Here is a 16,522-nt window from a genome sequence, read left to right on the forward strand (position 1 = left end):
CAACAACTTGAGTTGGTACAATTTGCTCCACATCATTGGGCTCTAGTTCTTTTTCTTCTTCCTAGTACTCATAGGAATCCTAGGCTTTGCATCTGTCGCTAGCTTCTTCGAATGAAACTCTGACTTAGTCCTATTCTTATTGCCAACATGCCTTCCCAGCTTTCTTTTCTTAGGTGGGGAGACCTCCAAGCCACCGGATTTTAAAGCAGGAGCTAAAGAAGGCTCAAAATCTAATTGGACCGGAGCAAATGGTACCAACTACTTTGAACGCTTAGAGTATGTGATCAGTTCTTTCAGCGCCAATCTCTCGGAACCTGAAACTGGAGTAGAGGCAGAGGTCGTCAACATACGCTACTGGTTCCCAGCCTTAGAAGGCAGCTGAGATGGTGCCCTAAATCACTCCACCTCAGAGCTAAATCTAAGGTAGAAATACCTGAAATAGAGAACAACATCGCGTCATCGGCAGAGAAAGGGTTCAACGCTGGCGAAGGGGATATTAGATTGGCTCACAGAGCAGGAGTACTAACCAGGTCAGCGCTTGCAAGAGAAATTGCAAGTTGCTTTCCAGCCTCTAAAACCCTAGGGTTACGGTTTGGCGCATACACCACCGCAGGGGCGTGCTCCTCCTCCGTTGCTGTTAAAGGAGGACCTAAGCAACAGAGACTCCAGTGCTCTAAGAGTTCACAGACCCGACATAAATCTCAAAATTTCTTGTACCTGAAACGTAAAGTGGCTAAGAGACCAAGAGAAAACTCTAAGAGAAATGAGGGGATAAGCCTGTTTTTCCTTTGATGAGATCTCGTGATGAAGCTGAATGCAAACTCTAACTCCACACCTGATATCGACCTTATCCTATTACAACACATAGTCGAGGGTTGAACCAACCATCATGTCGGCCTCCTCCATGAGCATGGGCGGTGGGAGACTAAAGACCTCCATCCACACTACGGTCAAAGTAATCTGAACCTCCCTAGCCTCAAATAAACCATTATAAGGAGCCATGGTCAACAGCGACTCCCCATGATACCACAAAATACCCTGCGTGATCTGATCACACTCAATCTGAACTGAGAATTTGAAAACAAACTGATCGCCCTGCTGCCGTATAGAGATCAATTTTTTTAACGGGATCTGCCCTGAATTTCACCCAGAAGTATAAAGTGGCACTGCGGGGCCCACTTTAGAAGAATTTCTACCAAAAATTTGGCAGAACTTCTGCTAGAAATGAACTACCCACACCTGCATAGCAAACTAATCACTTCTAATAACATAAATCCAACCTCAATTTCTAGGGCTACCTACTGCTTATAATAACAACCATCTTCCAACTAGAAACTCAATAGATCATGGCCGTTAGATCTCAATCATCATATTATACAAACTTAATACTATAACTCAAGATAATCTGTTTTTAAACCGGAAATCAATAATACAAATTAACTGAGTGGCACTTCAACATACCCCTCACCAAGTGACTACTAGGATCATTTCACCAAGCGGCTACTCACTAAGCGACCACTAGGATCAACTCACCCGTAGTACTTACTAGGCAGCAACTAACTGAACATACTGCAAATGACTACTACTAACTCTCTGTAACTCTCACAAACCAGTTACTATGGCTTTTCTCCAGTAACATTCACCCGACAGCCACGAGGATCACTTCACCAGTAGCGCTCACCAGGCGGTCACTAGAATCAACTCACTCGTAGTACTTACTAGGCAGCAACTAACTGAAGATATTGTAAATGACTGCTACTAACTCACCCATAGCTCTCACCAACCAGATACTATGGCGTTTCTCCAGTAACATTCACCTGGCGGCCACTAGGATCCCCTCACCAATAGCCCTCACCATGCGGTCACTAGAATCAATTCACTAGTAGTACCCACTAGGCGGCCACTAAAATAAAGATGCCCCAAGAGGTGGATTACACAATACAACCACTATCCTTAACATAAACACCTACATTCTACAGATGACTAACTCATAAGAAATGGGCTATGACTAGAGAGTACTGCCAACTAGTCGTCCAATGTCATCTGCAGGGTACTGCCGATCGAAATACTCTTCTCACTCTATCTGACTTATCTAGATAACATATACGAAATGGTGATGACTAGAGGTTACTGTTGACTAGTCATTTCATGCCATCTGGAGGTTACTGCTGACCAAATGACGCAACAGAGGGTACTGCCGACCGAAATACTAGAAAGCGATCGCTAGAGGGTACTATCGACTAACCATATCATGCCATCTGGATGATACTGCCGACTAGATGACACATCGGAGAGTACTGCAGACTGAAATGTTAAGAGGCGATGGCTAAAGGGTACTGCCGACTAATCATCTCATGTCATCTAGAGGGAACTGCCAACCAGATGACGCATCGAAGGGTACTGCCAACTGAATATATATTAATAAGAGGGTATTGCCACCAAAATATTACCAGGAAGGTATTGCCGACCAGGTAAGACATGCATGCACTTGATAACATAATTAACCTCCTTAATAGCATTCATCCATAAGCCTGAATTATTGATTCCCCCAGCTAATCTCTTATGTATCAAGGGGAGAAATATGATTATAATCCACATCACATGTTTAGTATTTCTCAAACCTTACTCAAAACTCAAATTCAAAATATTTATCGAAAATCATAATTCATATGAAAATTAAATCCGCAACTTACGTCTGAATTCAATTTAATACTCGCCAAAAATATACTTATTTCTCAAATCATAAATAATGCTAAAATCTGACACTCCCATTGAAAATGAACTATAAACCATAAATTCGAATTCAAGACGAAATTCCAAAACCCCTTTAAATAAATTCGTCGTAAAACCATAAAATCCGAACTCACATTAGAAATGGCTCAAACTTCGACAGTGTCATTAATTGAGTAATTCGAACAACATCTGAAAAAATCACGACAATCTAACGGTCGGATGGTCACTAATCGAAATCCGAAATCCTCAAAATTTGGGAAATTCCGATCGCTAGCCAAATTTTCTCCAATGGCCACGAAAATCATATCAACATGTTCCTAATACAGAACTACCTAACAAGCTAACAAAGATAGCCAGAGGACGCAGCACGCGCCCTCATGCACCGTCGAGAGTGTCAATGCGTAATACCCACGCGCTAATATCAAAATGTTCTTTTCAATATCCCAAACATCTTTTCTAACTTAGACAAAGTCAAATTTTGAGTGTGTAGAACAGACACTACCTCGAAAGCTACGGGACCTGAAATCTTCAACCCTTCTATTTTCTGATCTCCCATCGAATTGATGTCGACGGCTTAGGGGGTTTGAACCAAGACTGCGAGGGCTTCAAAGCCCATGCAGTGGCACTGCTCGAAACTACTGGAAGAGGATGAAAAATTAGGGTTGAACCGTGCGGCGCTGCGTTAGGCTTTTTGCTTCAAATCTTCTTTTTCACTTCAAATCAACTTGATTCATTGCGAGAGATATCTAGAGTAGGGAGAGAGGGTTCGAATGGCACCGATGGCAAGGCCTATCGTGGCCAGTTGGAAGAGAAACCTTCAGGTTTCGATTCTGAGTGGGTCGGAGACCGAGTCTCGTTTCCATATGTGTACTTGCCTAAGAGAGATGATGGGGTGCCCTAAACTGCTAGGGCTACCTCCTATATAATGTGGAGCATCAATGTCTCCGAAAAACTCCAACATAAATTTTGACTTCCTTAGACCATAACTTATTCAAGTGAGCTCTGATTTAGAATGCTACATGTCTACGGACTCAGTTTAACGTCATGTACAACTTTTATGAAAAAAGTTTCTTCATAAAGTGAACCGTTTAAAAACTCAACTTTAAAACCCCCTAAATGATTTTACGAATGTGGAAAATGATGAATGTTATTGTTTATGATCCAATTGACTAGTAAACAGGTAACTCTGGATATAAGTGTAACATTTTCGGACCCCACAAAGACGACAAAGTCCACATTATAGTCTTGGCATCAATTTTCTAGGGTCAATTGAAGAACATGACTGCAATTATTTTTTTTAAAATTTATCTTTAGGAAATAACGCATTTGGTTTGCTTCATTTAAAACTCTCTTCAATTGTCGTTCGCTGGGGTAAGTGCGTCAATTAAACTAAAGCCTTTAATCTACAATCTACCATTTGCAAATGATTATATATATATATTTCTTCAAAAAAAAAATGATTATATATATATATATATATATATATATATATATATATATATATACAGATCATATCCAGAGTGGAGCTCCGCTTTGAAATTAATCGTGTGAAGTTCGAGTTTTGGGTCACTTTTCGGTCGCATATCCACATCTCGACCGTTCAGTTTTTAGGTACTAGTGTATAGATCATCTCTGCAAATTTTCAGCCAAAATGATGATTGTTAAGGCATTGATAACTGCCTTAAAGCTAGTACGGTTCAGGTTGACAGATTCAGTCCGTCCATTGGTTTAAGCGAGTTAGATACCTTAACGATCATCAATTTGGCTGAAAATTTACAGAGATGATCTATACACTAGCACCTAAAAACTGAACGGTCGAGATGTGGATATGCGACCGAAAAATGACCAAAAACTCGAACTTCACACGTTAATTTCAAAGCGGAGCTCCGCTCTAGATAAAATATATATATATATATATATATATATATATATATATATATATATATATAGTTTTCCTTCATTCTTAGAGAACTCCATGATTTCTTTGGTTAATATTTAGGGTTTTTGTCCATTTACCATATTTTTAGAGATTTTTTTCCCACTCACCCCATTAAGTTTTTTGAATTCTCTCTTACCTAAAACACTCTAAGGAGGTCTTCCCTAATACCTCATTAAGATTTTTTTTTTGTTTTTTATTTTTTTTAATACCATTTTACCCTCACCCCTTTGTTACTTAGAGAGAGAGAGAAAAAAAATGGAAGAGAGAGAAACTATAGTAGACTTCACCGGAGCCCCGTCACCGGTTGTCGGAATCCGGTCACCGGCCGCCGCCCACTAGACTTTTCTGAAAACCTCACCAGAAAGGTTTATTGCCCCCAATAGACATCTATTACCCCCCAATAGACGTCTATTGCCCCCTAATAGACATCTATTGCCCCCCAATAGACGTCTATCAGCCATGTATTGCCCCCCAATAGAAGTTTCGGTAGTCGGAATGAGAACTAATCTTCCTAAAATTAGACAAATAAAACTTTGATTAAAAAAAAAATGAAGAGATTATATCAATTCAAAACGTCTATTGCCCCCGATAGATATTCAAATTTTTTTGTTTCTTTCATTATGCCCTATTAGTTTAAAAAAAAAAAAAAAACTTATTTGGGCACCCCGTCCTCTTCTTCTCTCTTATTTCTTGGTTGGAGACCCCGTACCAGAACCCTTACTTCTTCGTTGTCTTCCCCGGTTTCAGATTTTTCCATCATAATGTCTTTTGATCGATCTGTACCCACAAGATGACGACGACGGAGCCCTTACTGGTTGCTGACCCGTACCGGAACCCCTTACGCAGAACATGACTCGATCAAACCAGGCTCAAACCCTGTAGTGAAATGGTCGACGAACTTCGAACTAGAACCTTCGAGCGAGGACTGGAGCTCCATCAAGCCACGGCGGACATCGATTTTGGAGCAGTCGTCGGCGACGAGGCTGCAGATCTCGCGAACAGATTGGTCGACGACAGCGGGGGAACTGGAGTGGAGGCACTAGCAATTGGCATCTTTGCCGTGTTCGGAGTCGGAGTCTAGGTAGTTCTGGGGCGGATCAGAGCCTCAAGAAGATTGAAATCACAGCATATTTTTGGAGGGAGGATTGGGGAACCCGGGTTTTCTCCAGTAGGGGAGTGTAGGAGTCCATTGAGAGAGAGAGAGAGAGAGAGAGAGAGAGAGAGAGAGAGAGAGAGAGAGAGAGAGAGAGAGAGAGAGAGAGAGAGAGAGAGAGAGAGAGAGAATGTAATTGTTTAATTTGGTTGAGGTTGAAATTGTCTTTTTACATTAAATTGGGTAGCTGGGAATAAAAATCTGTTGCTGGGGTAAGTGGGATAATTCTTGCTTATTTTAGTGTTTTGGGTCAAGGACCCGTTAATATTTAAATTATATGATATTCACGTTAGTTTATTAAAATGGGTTATTATCACAAATGGTACTTGAACTTATCCTCTATCTTATCGATGGTACATGAACTTCAATTTTGATCACAACCAGTACCTGAACTTTTCGATTTCATTTCAAGTGGTACCTATCACTAACTTCCGTTAATGTTCCGTTCAAAACTAACATGTGCAAAACACATGACCTATATTCAAGAGTAGTTTGACTAAAATACCCATTAAAATAATTTTGTTTACTAGATATTTTGATCAATTAATATGTTAATAAAAATATAAGTTCAATTAAAAATAAAATTAAAAATGTATCTCTACCCTTTTATGAAAATAAAATTTAAAAACAAGATCTCAACAAAAATTAATTTGTTTTATAGATACAAACAAAACATTTCAAATAAAACTATAAAACTTTTTTTTTTTGGACAAACTATAAAACATTTAAAACCAAAAGCTTATCAAAACTTTCGTAATTCTTTTTTTTTCCTGTCATTCATTTATATTTTTAATTGAAGTTGAAAGTTTTTCCTTTTGATAGTCTCATTTTTTATAGCCATATTGCCACAATATAAGTGAAAATAAGTGATATTACAAAAAAAAAAATGTAATTTTACAAATTTATCCTTGAAAAATGAGTCACATGTTTGGTACATGTCAGTTTTTAACAGAACATTAACGGAAGTTAGTGATAGGTACCATTTGAAATAAAATCGAAAAGTTCAGGTACTGATTGTGATCAAAATTGAAGTTCAGGTAACATCGATAAAATAGAGGATAAGTTCAGGTACCATTTGTGATAATTACCCTATTAAAATCTTAACTGCAAATTTTCAGATTTTATTGATTTTTGACTAGGGAGAATTCCACAAATTGTCACTCAACTATGACTCATTCGACACTTTGGTCACTCAATTTTCAAATATATCACTTTGGTCACTCAACTATTACTCTGTCAATCACTTTAATCATCCAAGGGGCATTTTATCTCACTTTAATCACTTCTCCCAATCATTCTAATACAGATTTCTCAATTTTTCACAATTGGTTGGACGAAAATATCATTAATATTGTGGCAAATAAATTTTTTTTAATGAAAAAAATTAACGAAGTGACTAAAGTGAATAACAGAGTTAAAGTTGAGTAACCAAAGTGATATATTTAAAATGTGAGTGACCAAAGTGTTGAATATGTAAAAATTGGGTGATCATTTGTGATTCTCCCTTTTGACTATTATAAACATTATTTTCATTGGTCCACAACTTTTAACATATTGTTTTGACCAAAATTGTTTAAATTTGGTCAAATAAGGAATAGTTTTTTGTTTCATGTCATATTGTCATGGAGTAGTGATATTTTCGAAGTAAAAAAGAAAATGTGTTAGTACTCTATTAGTGTGTTATTAAAAAAAATGTGTTAATCATTTTTTTTAGTGTTCTCATACAGTGAGATAATTTTCTTCTTTGTTCATTTTGCCTAATCTAAAAGGCACATTCTGCATCCGCCACCGGATGCTGTGAGACGGGCTGGGACTTCATCAACCATGCAAGGTGGCTTAGCTTGATGACAACGGTGCTCAGAAGGAAGAAAAACCCTATTTTCTCTTCCCAATTTTTTACATATCAAGATCTTTAAATACTATCTCTTAAGGCCAAAAAAACAGAAAAAGATCTCTCTTTCAAAAGTTTAATTTGAACTTTTTTGGGGTCAAGAAAGTTTAATCTGGAATTAGCTACAACTATCCAAGTTCAACACTACCAAATCATAGAAATATGATGTAGACACGCTTTATCAGATTTGTTACTGATTGAGAGAGGCCCGGAGGTGACATGTTCTTATCCTAGCTTTGAGCTATCTTCCCCCCTCGAAAGCTAAAACAGTACAGTACGGGCTTAATTCTGAACCACAATTACACGTCGCAACATTCAAATCACGAGTAATTTCTAGTATTTACCATGAGTTCACTGTGTCAATCAAATACAAATATGCAATCTCTTTCCAAACAATTAGCAAATTTATTTCCTCCTAACCACAGTTCAAATTGTCTCTTACTGGAGGGCAAGTCCCTTTTCCCCTATATATACCCCAACCCACCTCTTCTCTTCTCATAATTTTCATCGTTTCCAGTTCTACACCATAAGCACACCTTCAATTCAAAAAGACCATTATAGAATTAACACACAGAGAGAGAGGTGCTACATTTTTATGGAGAAAAGTGCTTTTACTCTGATTTTCATATGTATACTTCTCTCAACTCTGTTCTTATACCGCTGCATAAAGAAACAAAAGAGAAAATCTATGCATAAAGCTAAGCTTCCCCCAGGATCAATGGGATGGCCTTGCATAGGAGAGACTCTACAAATGTACTCTATGGACCCAAACAAATTCTTTGCCACAAAGCAGAAAAGGTTTCTAATCAATTAGCAACCCCTGAATCCAAAATTCATGTTTCTATTGCATATTGCATGGAGTTGATCCAACTTGTTCTGGTTTACTTGTTCATCAGGTATGGAGAGATATTCAAAACCCACATACTTGGCTGTCCTTGTGTCATGTTGGCAAGTCCTGAGGCCACAAAGTTTGTGCTGGTGACTCATGCTCACCTCTTCAAGCCCACATACCCGAAAAGCAAGGAGAAGCTGATTGGCCCTTCTGCTTTGTTCTTTCACCAGGGAGATTACCACAGCAGCCTTAAGAAACTCATTCAGAGCTCTCTGTCTCCAAACCCCAACACTATGCAGAAACTGGTTCCTGACATTGAAGCCTTAGCCATTTCTGCCTTGGAATCATGGGCTGCAGCCGGAACTGTCATCAACACCTATCATGAAATGAAGAAGGTACATGAAATTTGGACCACCATATTTGATTAATTACACGAGTTTAACTAGTCTTTTGCACCAACACGTATGCTAATGTCGTTTGGCTTATGTGTTTGCTCTTGGCATATCTTGGCTTTGCTACTCATGGTTCTGATGTATCTGTCCTTTCATTGTCGTCTGCAGTTCGTGTTTGATGTCGGTTTTCTTGCCATTTTTGGCCGGCTGGATGATAGTTATAGAGAGAAGCTCAAGGAGAACTACCACATCGTAGACGCGGGTTACAATTCTTTTCCAACAAATATACCAGGCACTGCATATCAGAAAGCTCTATTGGTAAGCTACCTCAGCTCTATCCTTGTATGTATGTAGTATACGTGTAAAGGGATTTTTATCTGACAGTAACTTCTGTTTCGTCCTCTTTCTTGTTAATCATCAAAGGCGAGGAAAAGGCTTAGTCAGATTCTGAGGCAGATAATTTGTGAGAGGAAGGAAAAGAAAATACTGCAGAAAGATCTCTTGGGTGATCTGCTGAATTTTCAAAATGAAAAGGGGCAAAACTTAACTGAGGATCAAATTTCCGATAACATCATTGGAGTACTGTTTGCTGCCCAAGACACTACAGCCAGTGTTTTAACATGGATTCTCAAGTACCTCCATGACAACCAAAGCATTCTTGAAGCTGTGAAGGTAAGAACCCACTAGAAGTTCAAAGCTTTCATGCAAATTATGCATGTGAAACTTCTATATACTAAGCTGTTCTATATTGCAGGCCGAGCAGAAGGCAATATATGATGCAAATGATGGGTATAAGAGGCCATTGACTTGGGCACAAATCAGAAATATGCCACTTACACATAGAGTAAGCACAACTCAAAGAACAACTATTCATGTGGTTAAAATCTAAAACAGCTAAACATTTATATTGACAGCTGAACATCTACAACTTTTCAGGTTATATTAGAGAGCTTGAGGATGGCAAGTATTATTTCTTTCGCATTTAGGGAAGCTGTGGTTGATGTAGAATACAAAGGTGAGTGCTCAAACTCAATTTCTGTGTCTTCTAGGGAGCATTCAAGAGGGTTTATTCCAATACGGTTACTCAATATTTATCCAAAAAAAAAAAAATTATGCAGGATATCTCATACCAAAGGGTTGGAAGGTGATGCCGTTGTTTAGGAACATACATCACAATCCTGAATTATTCTCTGGTCCTCAAAATTTTGATCCATCTAGGTTTGAGGTTGGTACTGCATTTCATAGAAACAGTGTATTTGTTTTTTTTGGTCAGGTTCTCATGTTCTATTCCTAATCTTTTGTTTCTCTGGTTGTGGGTGATAGGTTGCTCCAAAGGCTTATACTTTCATACCATTTGGGAAAGGAGTACATGCTTGTCCTGGAAATGAGCTAGCCAAACTGGAGATGCTCATTTTGATCCATCATCTTGTGACTAATTTCAGGTACAATACCAGAAACAAACATCACTTAATCACTATGTCCATCACAACTTCTAACACAAGACTGATTTCTTTCTTATCAAAAAAGGTGACCACGAAAAAGAAACATTAGAAGGGGATCAATTGTTCATTTCTTTTTGTTTTTATGGTTTGTGTTTACAGGTGGGAAGTAGTGGGATCACAAAAAGGGATTCAGTATGGCCCATTTCCAGTTCCTCAGCATGGACTACCAGCCAGATTTGTGAAAGAATAAGTTAATCCCAAACAAGATTTCTGGACCACTAGTTAAATATGCCTTCCCCACCTTATTCATTTCCCCCTTCTAGATGCTAAAAGTACCCATTCTTCAGCCCTATCGTTTTTTAGATGGGGTTTTCGTTCTCTCTAGAACTATCCCTACTAGATAATGATCTAGCCCTTGTAATTTTTAAGGAGTATTTTTAGGGTTATCCCAGGAAATGATTGAGGAGTTAAAGTATCCAAATCACTCTAATGTAAGCTTAGTGATATAATTCTTCCTATTACTGTAAGCTATTAAAATTTTCAGTATTTAAAATAAAACATGTTGGAGCTGACACCTTTTAAAGTATAAGTGATATTATTCACTATCATCCATACTATCATAAAGGAAAAGGTTTGTTAATAAGCACAAGCATTAATATTAAGATTACTCTCATTATTTTTAAGGACATCAAATAATCTATAAATAAATGGGGACAAGATGATTAATTGTAGGCTACCTCAACATTTGCTCAAAAGGTTTCAGTCTATCACGTTCTCTAGTGAGGCCAACTTTGTTGCAGAGGCACTTGCTTCTTTGGATGACACTGCTTCCCATGATCTTCACTGGCATTTTAGCTCAGTCTTTGACTTTGATAGCTTGGGTAGGGGTTGTTGAAGGGGGTTCATCTAGTAACTTTCCTACCATGACAAAAGAAAGAAAATTTACTTTTCATTTCCAGCTTTTACTATTTTCCGTACGCCAACTTTGCCCAACATTGCTTACGATAATCTTTCTGGTCTATACATGTATAGTATGTACTTACGTATTTATGTTCATTAATAAGAAAGTTCTTAACCCGTGGTTTATACTAGTTGAGGAATGGGGAGATTAGTGGAACCATGAATTGTTCCCCTGATGGGAACTTGCACATTGCTTCACAAGATGGTCATTAGCTGTGGCCACAAAAGTGCCACATGTAGCAAATTTCTTGGCCAATTGAATACCAGAGATGCCGTTGATTGGCAGAAAGATTGAGAGTGATTGGCTAATGTATAGGATCAAGGTAGTGTCCTAGTGGACTACAGCCTACTTCGACTACCTAATTGCTTACAATTTCTGGAGCCACTGTGTTTTTGACGGTGGCCCGAGTTTGATATTTGTTTAGAGGAGAAAACAGGGCATCCCTACAGGGAATGACCAAGAAGCATAAATGTCTGGAGGCTTCTAACCTATTTATGCGCTTCAAGGCTTCAACTTCACCGACCCCATTTGTGCATGCTTCCAATTCTGTCATACAGAGTCAAACTAACACCAATTGCATGACTGGCATAGAGTGTATTCAGCAAAGTCTATCAAATTCACTAGTACAAAAAACTTGTGGTTTCGTTCATTATGGCAGGCACCAGAAGGAAAACTGATCGAAAGGCGTAAAAGATGTGTTTGATGGCTCTGGTATCAGTCATGCAAACCTACAAGCATTTTCTGTACTACTAGCTAAGCATTAATTTATAAACAATATGTCGGTAGCACAATGCACGTAAAAGGGAAAGCAAAGCAAGAACAGGCATTCTAATTAAAATCAACCCCCCCACCAGAATAACACTGTAGTTCTTTTGTAAGGTTGACAGGACTACTGGAATGTGCTTGTCTATTACAAAGCTTAGAGTACCAGTGGTGGAACAGGGAAAATGACAATAGATCATCACATCATTTTCCCACATCAGAAACGATGTAATCGTCTCACCGTCGCTACATATAACACCACAATTGTACCAGATATTCACATGGCACCATCCACATCATTCATGAATAGAGCATTATCAAGAAAATGTAGCTGCTATAGGATAAACACTGAACAGTAGTTAAAGAATAACCTTATTGCCTTCAATTTATAATAAAAAGAAATGAGACAACGATATAACTTACGGGATCAATTAAGATTTCACTGTGCATTGCATACCACTTGCATAGTCCTACAAGATACTTCCATGCCAGCAATAATGATGAGGAATTTTATTCTAGTAATCTGTCGTTCTGTACATTGAATCAATGCCGTTTTCATTAGTCATAATATACAACCATCAAGACATATTATCATAGTAATTAGTGATAATGATGATGATTATTTTTGATACATATCATATGATGAAGACAATTCAAACAATTTCTGTGTTAATCGGACACTTAAGAAGGCAAAAGTCACGCAATTCAGTTACGTGATCCATTAAAGGAGTCATGAACATTCTAGATTCAGATGATCTGCACATAGCCTGTTTCAATGTGTCATTATTATCAAGTATTGTTAGAAATATCATCTTTCTGTAAATAGAACTCAATTTCAGTCAGATGAAACGGTATTCAGAAACAACCTTAATACATAGACGGGATCATGAAGCTTGTAGCGCACTGACACCTCAATAATGACTAGAAAGTAGATATTCCAGAATTGGACTTGGCTTGTAATTAAGCATTTGACGCATATTCTCCTAGTCGTAAAGAGATTGCGTCCATTCTCTACCAATCTCAGACCTCAACTCAAAAGAGGCATGCATATATAAAGTATGAATTTCGGAAAAAAAAGAAGTGAGATTTCATTATAAACTTCAATTACTGAAGGGAACATAAAGCTTCAGTCCCTTAATAAACACAATACACTATGGTAATAAAAGTGGAATCTGCAGAGCCAGGGTTGTCAATGATCCCCAACTAATGACCATGCACCCAATGTCCTAGATGAAATTTACTATTAGTTTTACTTTTTCAGGTAGAAACAAGAATGTGAAGACAACATGCATGAAAATATTTTCATCCCTATCTTATTATCACATGACAATCAGCATGTCTTTAAGACGTAAAATTTCAGGTAAAAACACACAATTCAACACAGAATGCATGGAATATATATGTTTCTTAACAAAAAGTATTTAGATCAGAAGTATTTTTGACCTAAAACAAATTGTTAATCTTTAACTTCCTAAAAATTGCATTCTGTATATAGCAGGTTCTTCCGAGTAAAATCTATAGCATGCCTAACAAAACCTTGACACCAGTCTATGCTTCATTTAAAGAAAAAGTAAATATTTTGTGGTCTATGTTTCTCTATAATTAGAATTACTCAGGAAAATCTTGAAATGGAATCTAATTTGTAGGATGTTGAAACCTTCAAAATGGCTAAGTAAAAAATTTGGTCTTCTCCTACATGTTCATAAAACATAAGAAAATAAAGAAACTTCTACTAGCCAATAATCTCTTTACTGTTGCAATCTGATGTTAGTTTTTTCCTCCCATCAGCTTGAGGGGGGATGTTAAGGGTAAAAAGGGTAAATTACCTCAAGTCAAGTCAATGTAGGATATATAGGTGTAACCAAAAACAAACTGTAAGAGATTGCATCAAAGTTCTGTAATAATGAGGGTTGTTTTTAGAATCAATAGACGACACCTAACCTGTTTGATTCGTATGAAGGACTATCTTTTCACTTTTTCTTAACACAGACTTCATAACAGATGGCAAACTAAATGAACAAACACTTGGTTCCATAGCTAAAGATAGTAACAAGCTGAAGTTGCACTGCATGATGGTACAATTGGTAGTAGTAGTGGGAAAATATCTAACCTGGTTAGTTGATATGCCTTCTGTTTTGCGGTTGTACCCTCTAAATAATATTTCTTTCTTTAGCCTTTCAAGTAAGAAAGCGTCATTGACATCATTCTTTAGCCTTTCAAGTAAGAAAGTGTCATTGACATCATTCTTTTGGGTTCCTAAATACTTAACCAAACTGACTAATTTAGTAGTATGAGATTTAGTTACAGCGCTCTCAAGAAAATGTCATAAGATATGACCAATGGCCATGTTCACAGCAGCCTTCTAAAGAGTTAAGCCGAAAGAAAGCCAGGCAAAAACCTCATTTTCCAGGGAAGGAACCAAACAAAAGAAGATAATGTGTGCAAACAGATATAAATGCATTTGGAAAAATAAATTAAGCTACACAAGATTTGGCATGAACCAAACAGGTCCGGTGTTTTATACTTTTATTTGATAGAAGAATGATCCTTGAGCTGAATATAAGGTTTGATCATCTGTCTTGTCAAGGAAAACACGTACACCTTGGTCATGCCCACTCGATGATGACGCTAAACACGGACCGTCTAAAAGCAAAATAGCTAGATGCAATTTCTTTTGAGGACTATGGCAGTTGGATGAAGAATCTGCTGGTCTTGACAATATAAGATCACCTAGATCAACAACGAGGACTATTATTATGCTCTCGTTTGAAAACTTCAAAGTCTTTGCTCTGAGGTGGAGTGGTACACGTATAACTTCCTATAATCCCATACCAACTACCAAGTAATTAATGAATCCACATCCTCACATCTTATATAGCTCTTTCTAGGATAAATCCTAAACAACTCCTTTGATGTAGAATCATGTGCGTTGCCCACATATATCAGACCATCCCCAAGGCTAGCACTAATATTGAAAGGAATCGACCTATGATGAAGCACTACCAAACTTTCAGGCTTTCAGCACTATACATAGAAGGAGTCTTTGGCATCTAATTGGTGTTAAACTTGAATGCCAAATGACCAGAAAGAAGAAGCTTTTGCTGCTATTGTGGCATGCATGGCGGATGCGAGGGGAGCATGACTGTAGCACTTCATATTGGATTCAAAAACTTGACAAAAGGATACAGTTTGATAGTATGAGTAGAATGACCAGGGTTTCATAAAACCCTTAGGACGCTTTGTGAACCATGATCAACCCACCCCCCGCGCCTCAGTTGATCAAAGACGATCAAACCTATTCATATTGAAAGTGTTATTTTGAATTGTAAATTTTCTGGTCTCTTGGACTTTAAACAATAATCTTGGACGGAAAAGTAATGAGAACCAAGCATAAGCCATGGAAATTTGAAGAAAAAACAACAATGTTTGCTAGCAATCGTCATATCAATTCTTGCAACTAATTACCAAATGCATAGTCCTAATACTAAATGCTACACTTATTCTAGAATGAATACTGTTTCAGTTTGCAGAGGCAATGATCAGCAGCCAGTAAATCTCAAGTGGGTAGTAACAACTTTCTTGATAGGTAGGTAGCAGATAAACATAAGCCAAACTTTCTAACACCAACATGATCTATGCCAAACCTCAACGTAAATAGGAATGCAACAATGATTCAAGTGATATGGCCTGCATATATACATATATCATGTTTCTCTCTGCATGTTTTCTATACGAAACACTAGTTTTATTAACAATGTCGGCATGTGTGATTGTATATAAATGAGTGCATGTGTGTATTGCCACAAATGAGTTCTGGGAAAACTAAGAAAACCACTGCACACAAATCTTTTTTGTTAATTTAATGTTGGGAAACAAAGAATAGTAAAGGACCAAACCAAAGCAATCAAATTACATATTTATTCTCTATTCAAAAAAAAAAAAACAAAAACAAAAACAAATTTATTCTTCCACAGGCATTGCAGTCAATAAAAAAAGTCAGAAGCAAAACAAGAACGAATTACAATGCATCCTTACATTGTCTGGAATCCAGGTATCATCAATCAACTCTCTGAACTGCTCAAAGCAGTCGAAACCCAATCAATGAAAAACTTGGGTGAGGCCGGAAACTGATTAATCTCGTCGGCCATCGCAGAGTAGAGAACCTAGGGGAGGGGGAGAGAGAGCATTTGAGTTTTGAAAGGGGGGGGGGGGGGGGGGGGGGGGGGTGGAGCAGAGATAAATGTTAAAATGGAGGAGGTAAAAAGTTAAGAATTACTAAGAATGAATCTACCGCTGAATATAAATAAACAATATTAAAGTGGTTATAATTTTAGCTTTTAACTATAATACATGTGATTGAGATGCATTTGTCCTTCATAGATACTTAAAACTATGTTTTAGGTGAGCAAGACTGTAG

The 16,522-nt window shown here is 37.6% G+C and overlaps 1 protein-coding gene and 1 long non-coding RNA gene across 2 annotated transcripts; one reads left to right on the forward strand and one right to left on the reverse strand.

Moving 5' to 3' along the window:
• Positions 1–8,200: 8,200 nt before the first annotated feature.
• On the forward strand, positions 8,201–10,952 carry LOC133739025 (abscisic acid 8'-hydroxylase 4). Its single transcript, XM_062166738.1, has 9 exons — positions 8,201–8,514; positions 8,613–8,943; positions 9,109–9,258; positions 9,364–9,612; positions 9,695–9,784; positions 9,877–9,955; positions 10,059–10,165; positions 10,264–10,382; positions 10,542–10,952. The coding sequence occupies exons 1-9, from the start codon at positions 8,312–8,314 to the stop codon at positions 10,630–10,632; spliced, it is 1,419 nt and encodes a 472-aa protein (XP_062022722.1). The 5' UTR covers positions 8,201–8,311; the 3' UTR covers positions 10,633–10,952.
• Positions 10,953–12,147: 1,195 nt separating this feature from the next.
• On the reverse strand, positions 12,148–16,291 carry LOC133739026 (uncharacterized). Its single transcript, XR_009860410.1, has 3 exons — positions 16,141–16,291; positions 12,529–12,636; positions 12,148–12,436 (listed from the first exon to the last, which is right to left on the reverse strand). It is a non-coding gene; the product is annotated as an uncharacterized LOC133739026 (long non-coding RNA).
• Between the last annotated feature and the right edge of the window lie 231 nt (positions 16,292–16,522).

This window comes from Rosa rugosa, chromosome 3, assembly GCF_958449725.1.
Source record: "Rosa rugosa chromosome 3, drRosRugo1.1, whole genome shotgun sequence".
NCBI classification, from domain to species: domain Eukaryota; kingdom Viridiplantae; phylum Streptophyta; class Magnoliopsida; order Rosales; family Rosaceae; genus Rosa; species Rosa rugosa.

Coding starts and splice junctions, on each gene's coding strand:
- LOC133739025 (XM_062166738.1), top strand. CDS start 8,312: ATGGAGAAAAGTGCTTTTACTCTGATTTTCATATGTATACTTCTCTCA. Junction 9,259..9,363: donor CATATCAGAAAGCTCTATTG/GTAAGCTACCTC, acceptor TAATCATCAAAG/GCGAGGAAAAGGCTTAGTCA. Junction 10,166..10,263: donor TTGATCCATCTAGGTTTGAG/GTTGGTACTGCA, acceptor TGTGGGTGATAG/GTTGCTCCAAAGGCTTATAC.